The sequence below is a fragment of the Lupinus angustifolius genome, chromosome LG02 (genome assembly GCF_001865875.1).
Source record: "Lupinus angustifolius cultivar Tanjil chromosome LG02, LupAngTanjil_v1.0, whole genome shotgun sequence".
NCBI classification, from domain to species: Eukaryota; Viridiplantae; Streptophyta; class Magnoliopsida; order Fabales; family Fabaceae; genus Lupinus; species Lupinus angustifolius.
In genome coordinates, this window is record NC_032010.1 from 4,493,896 (window position 1) to 4,500,720 (window position 6,825).

The following is a 6,825-nucleotide window of genomic DNA, read 5'->3' on the forward strand; positions in this document are numbered from 1 at the left end:
TTTTGATAATGTCATTAAATCATTTATCATACATATGTTAATTATTATTGATTTTTAAACAAAAATAACATAAATCAATAATAGATAATGTACGGTGTAAAGAATTTATATGGATGGTGCAGAAATTTTAAACTCAAAATATAATACAAATAAATAATATATAATATAATTTTTATACCAATAATATATCCATATTAAAACAAAATATTGTTACAGTAACTTCCCATATTATTAAATACATGTATATTTGTGCATGTAAAAAGATGCTCCAATGTCTCTAAAATTACAGTTATGCCATTCCTTTACTCCTCAAAACCCCATCACCATTCTCTCTCAGACACAGTTCTGAATCCTTTTGGTTTCTCTCTCAAAACGGTGCACTTTATTACTCTCTCTCTCTTCTTTCTCTCTCTAAAATAACACAGCAACTTCAAGAGTCTCTATCTATTATCTATCTTATACGTAAAAAATGGAATACTTTGTCGGTGGCTATTTCGGTAACGGAGGTAACCAATTCTCGCCGGAGAAGCCAAAATCCGGCGAGCCTTTTGCCGTCGACGACCTCCTCGACTTCTCCAACGCCGACGCTATTATGTCCGACGGTTTCTTCGACAATGCCACCGGTAACTCCAACGAGTCCTCCACCGTCGCCGCTCCCGTTGACAGCGGTAATTCCACAATTTCCGGCACCATTGTCCCCTGCGCGTTTGCCGCCGGCGATTCTCAATTCTCCGGTAGTGAACTCTGTGTTCCGGTAAGTAATTATTCTCAATCCATTTCCCATCTCTTCAGAAGTCAAAACGTTTCAAGTTCAAAGCCACATTACTAATTTAACTAAAATAAATATTGGACCACCATTTTAATTCATGAATTTTTAAATAGAGGACATATTAGTTGGAAAATTATAATTGTAATATTTTATTTTACGGTTTAATATTCATGTCCTTTCAATATAAAACACAATTTCTATATCATTCACCATAAAAATATTAAATATTAAATATTTATGTACAGTTTAAAATATCCATTGTTCAATTTTATATAAGAGCCTAATAATTATTAGTATATGAATTATGGCTGGTAAGATTTTAATATTTATGCAATATTAATATAAAAATTATTATAGGATTAACATATTATTTATTATTTATATGGATTACTTATAATTAGCCAGTGATAATTAACACTTGGAAAAATTTTATATTAGTATATATATATATTTTTTAAATTAAAATAATAATCAAGTTTTTAATTATGTTATCACCAAAGCCAAAAGGTAAGGTTTTGATAGTTTTCAAAATAAACTAATTAGGTTGCATTTTATGGTAATATTATTAATTAATTTTGGTCAATGCAATTAATGGCTTCACAATTTAAAAACTTTTTATAATTTAACTGAGTAAAGGACTAATACATGACAATGCTTATGAATGCAAAGTGAAATGTGGTGGCTTTGTATTGATAGAAAATTATGACAACAATTCTAATCAAAATATTAATCAATTTCCAAAATTTCATTTGTAACAGTATGATGATATGGCTGAATTGGAATGGCTCTCAAACTTTGTGGAAGATTCATTCTCTGCTGAGGAAGAGTTAAAAACCCTCCAACTTCTCTCCGGAGGTGCCACCGTTTCCTTCACCACCACCACTGCAAAACCAAACACATCGGATTCATCCTCCTCCGATAATGACACATCACGAAACACACCATTTCTCCACTCGGAAACCCCACTCCCAGGCAAAGCAAGAAGCAAGCGCTCACGTGCTGCACCAGGCGACTGGTCCACGCGCTTGGTGCATCTCGTGAAGCCACCAAAAATAAAGAAGGAAGTGTTATTAAACTCGAACGAAAACAACAATAATAATGTCGAAAGTTGTGGAAGGAAGTGTTTGCATTGTGGTGCAGATAAAACACCACAATGGAGAACTGGGCCTATGGGCCCAAAGACATTGTGCAATGCATGTGGTGTGAGGTTTAAGTCCGGGAGGTTGGTGCCAGAATATCGACCAGTAGCGAGTCCAACGTTTGTGTCAACAAAGCATTCGAATTCTCATAGGAAGGTTATGGAATTGAGAAGACAAAAAGAGGTTCAGCGACACCATGTGCATCACCAACATCAACAATTGATTAGTCAAAGTTCTATTTTTGGAGTATCCAACCATGGAGATGATTACTTGATTAATCACCATCCTCATCATCAAAATTGTGCGCCAGAGTTTAGAAATGTTATCCAGTGAATGCTAGTGTAGGTTAATTTAGGATAGTCTTGTTTAAGTTTAACCATCATCATTCAACTCTCTTTTTACTTTAGTGGATCTCGAGAATTCTGTGTTATAATTTTGAATTTGTAGTTTTCTTAATGCATTTTTTCCCTCTTTACATGAGAAAAAAGGTGTAGAATCAAGGGGAGCAGATAAAAGAGGAGCTTTGTTGGGTTGTATAATCCACTCTTCAATGTATTATTTCCCTAATTTGATAAATTTCAAATTGAAATCTTTTTTTATAGGAAATAGGTTTAAATCTTTTTTTAAGGTTTCCATACAAAATTGGTATTTGAAGAGTTTTATCCATTTTAAAATGAGTATTTTTATCTTGAATTAAATTAATTAATTAGTTTTTTGTTTAACCAAAAATATATCATCATAGGTGTAAGTAACTATTCTCTTTTAGCGTGTAGTTACACCTTCTACAAAGTGATATTATTAGAAATTAAACTCTTGACATTTGGTCTGTGTGAAGTTACAATAAAACTTTACACTATTAAATCAACACCTTATTATTGATAAATTAATTAGTTAAAAAAGAGAGTACAAATTAGTGTTAGTCAAAATACCAAAAATAACATTAAAAACGGTCACGAAAGAAAAATATATATAGAGAATGTTGCAAGACTCATTTATAAAAACCAATTGGCCATACTAAAGCATGGAACCTAGATGCCTACATATTCATTAGTAATACATGATTGAAAATGATGGTTGCTTGATACATGATTTCTTCAAATAGTAATTATGAACAATGTCTTGATATTTTTTTCCTTATAAAAAAAGTGGCTTGCACTTATCGTCATTTATATGTGTCCCTCCGGGATGTGATAGATTATTTGTATTTATTAAATTTACAACTTATCTTATAAGAAAAAAAAGTATCACCATCTTTCACTTACTTTTTATATATTATTTTTATACTTAACTCAAAATATTTTCCAAAACCAAATGACAACTAAAATTGTCATTATTGAAATAATATTATTGTAGGCTTTCTTTCTTCATTTCACAAGAATTTAAATATCTTGTCTCCATACTTGATCTTCATTTTAACCTACAAATGTATAAGAATGTGAACATGAACTCTACCATTTTTTTATCACCAAGGATAAACAAACCATTTTTAAAGCATGAATTGAATTCCTTGTGATGAATAAGGAGACCCAAATTGGTAGGGATTAGGGAAGAACTACTAAAAAAGAATGACATGGATTTCAGTGAAGTTATGAAATTAAAAAGATTTTTTTTTTCTTGATTAGCCACTAGGAAGTTGCACATCGTCTTATGTACGTACCATCTACATGGAAGTGCGTTAAAGGCAAGGGAAGAATGAAATTATGAAACCAACGTGGGAGTGGCAAAAAAATAATACTTTTTAAGATGAATTAAAAGAATATAAATGGGTGCTTAGCTTGCAAAATGGTGCAACAAGGTCATGTGAGATGAATTGTGAGAGAGTGATAAATAAACAAAAGAATTAGGTACACATTGAGGGCTGATATAATTGTCTACCTGATCCTAGACATTTCCTCTTCCATGGGCTCCATGCTTTAGTTGTGTGTATAGTAATTAATGCTATTCATGGGTCAATTATGTGATATTTACACTACTTAGTTGCCCTTATCTTATTAATGCATGGTGATCAAGGTCAAAGTTAATGCATGGGTTAGCACCCCTTATGCTTTTTAATACAATCTTTGCTTACCAAAAAAAATGCATGGTGATCAAGGTCAATTTTTTTATTAGTTAATGCAATGTTACCTCGCTTACTAGGTGTGAACACTCAATAATACCCCCTACTCATTTTAGTAATCTTAGAGCCTATAGATCATATATGTTACTAATTTATTTATTTTTCTTAACAAGCTAATGAGAAAAAATATAGAGGAACAATTATAATTCGGTTATGGTTTATGTAGTTTTTTCCATAAGCAAATTGTATTAAAAGCATTACAAAAATATTAATCCAATACATGAAAAGATCAATTATAGATATTTTTAAATACATACTTTTTATAAATTTGGATCATTTCACCAATTAGTAACCACAAAAGTAGTTGGACATATTTTTAAAAGAAACCAAGTCCAATATATTGCTTGAATCAAATCCATAATCTACACATGGCTCATCTCTTTATCAAAAAAGATTAGATCATTTCTCATAATCCATATAGATCACAACAAACCATATCATCATCCAAAAATTAGACCCTTTAGACATCTACTAATATCATCATACATATTCAAGGACTCGGTAATTGTTGTAGGACGCGACCCAAAAACTTGAAGCCAAGAGTAGACACCTTTCCAAATGAGATATAAGTGAGCAAGAATTGGAGCATTGACAATTTTATCTATTTTAGAATATAGTGAGACCTTATACCATTTGACTAACATCTGGTTGGTAATAAGGATTTGAACAAAAGAAAGAAGTCATAAGCTGGTCAATTAAGAAGGGTGGATGGCTTCTAGGGTAAAATGAGAAAGAGATTAAATATTCAATTTTGACACACCATAAAAATACTAATATACTAACATTTACATAGGATTTGAACAAAAGTAATGCAGTGCTAGAACATGAATGGACAACTTTACAAAAATCTGTTTCTAAACCCGTCTTATTTGCCTTCATGTCAATAATTCAATATAAAATGAAAAATATATATATTATACACTACTAATTAGCCCGTGCAATGATGTTTAGTATTTTTTTAAGATTTATATATTTTATATATTAATTTTTCCAGTATTTGATTTACCCAATTACTCACCATATTAATTGCAATTAGTAAATGATAATATTTTCACATACTAGGATACATTTTAAGAAAATCATAATGAATAAGTCTGTATTGCGGATTAAGTATTATTAATGTACATAAATTTTATAAATGCATTATAAATTCTAATACGAACTTATTATGAGTTTCTTAATTAAAATGACATGGTCATACATTTTTTTCTCTCTTTAAAAACCCTTGAATAAATATAACCAATGAGAATAAATTTCCTTAAAAAGGATTATATGTTTTGAAAATTGAATTAATGTTATTATGAGAAAAAGGAATTTGTAAGATATGTGTATTACCTTAAACATATTTGAGAGTATTGAATATTGGCTAAAAGAAAAAGATGATAAAAAACTTTCTCGAGCCAAGCAAAAAAGAAGTGGCTAAAGATCATCTTAAAGAAAAACAGAATTTCTAGCTAAGTAAAAAGAAGTGGCTATGGTGAAACCAACATTAATGTTCTTTTCTCTTTGGCCACATAATCTTCAAAAGCTTTGGCTATAAATATGAGTGCTCCATGCCATTGTAAGACACACCAAATACTTAGCTTAATGTATATTCTCTCTTCTTATTCTCTTGTTCTAATTGTGTGAGAAATACTTGAGTGAGAGTGAAATTGGGTGTACTTGGATTTTGGGAAGTGGGTGAAACGCTTGTAATTCTCTTTTATCATAGTGGAATAATCCTTGTTGCTCTTCAGCTGTGGACGTAGGCAAATTACCGAACCACATTAAATTATCGGTGTCATTTTCTCTATTACATTTTCTCCATGGGTCTCCGCTCCAACAAACTGGTATCAGAGCTCGTAGAGCTCTTGCATGCTAAGCCGTACGATCTAAAAGAAATTTTTTAGTAAGCTCTGTGTTCAAAGCATTGTCTAATCTTACACACCAGAAAAGAATTGTTCTTGTTACTGGAAAGGTATAATAGTATGAAAGTGCATGTCTAGGAAAGTTCTATCTTAGGAAAGACATGATATTTAAGCGTGTCTGTTAAGACCCACCTTTCTTTCCTAGGAACTTTCCTCATGTATGTTCACGGACTACGATATTGTTCCGGTATACGGTTATCATAGCGAGTGCTAAATTTGATTTGGAGAAATTTAATGGAGAAAATGATTTCAACCTCTGGCGATTGAAGATGAAAGCTCTACTAGTTCATCATGGCTTGGGCAAAGGCTTGGAAGGTAGAAACAAGTTACCAGAGAGTCTAACCGAGGACGAGAAGGATGAAAACTTGGAAATAGCACATAGTGCAAATTTGTTGTGCTTGGGAGATGAATTTCTACGAGAAGTGTAAGATGAAACTACAGCTGCTTCATTATGGTTGAAGCTGGAAAGCCTGTACATGACGAAGTCACTCACCAACAGACTGTATTTGAAGAAAAAAATATATACTCTTCAAATGCAGGAAGGAAAGCCCATAAAAGATCATCTCGATGAATTTAACAAAATTATTCTTGATCTAAAAAATATTGATGTTAAAATTGAAGATGAAGACTAAGCAATTCTTCTACTGTGTTCTCTTCCAAATTCTTAGGCGCACTTCATCGACACCATGATGTATGGTCGAGAAGATCTGACCTTGGACGAAGTAAAGGTGGCATTGCACTCGAAAAATTGAAGAAAAGAGTATCAGATTCGAGATCTGAAGGCTCAGATGATAGTCTTTTTGCTAGAGGAAGAACAAAGAAGCGAAATCAATTTGGTGAAAGAGGAAAATCTAGGTCCAAGTCTAAAGCAAAACCTAGAAAGTATAAAGGCTT

General features: G+C 31.9%; 1 protein-coding gene across 1 annotated transcript; it reads left to right on the top strand.

Moving 5' to 3' along the window:
* LOC109333780 (GATA transcription factor 9-like) lies at positions 326–2,516 on the top strand. The gene is made up of 2 exons (XM_019569352.1): positions 326–754; positions 1,528–2,516. The coding sequence occupies exons 1-2, from the start codon at positions 470–472 to the stop codon at positions 2,239–2,241; spliced, it is 999 nt and encodes a 332-aa protein (XP_019424897.1). The 5' UTR covers positions 326–469; the 3' UTR covers positions 2,242–2,516.

What these genes read in the sequence shown, in the direction of transcription:
- LOC109333780 (XM_019569352.1), top strand. Translation starts at nt 470, where the DNA reads ATGGAATACTTTGTCGGTGGCTATTTCGGTAACGGAGGTAACCAATTC. An exon ending in GTAGTGAACTCTGTGTTCCG is followed by an intron (nt 755 to 1,527) that starts GTAAGTAATTAT and finishes CATTTGTAACAG; the next exon opens with TATGATGATATGGCTGAATT.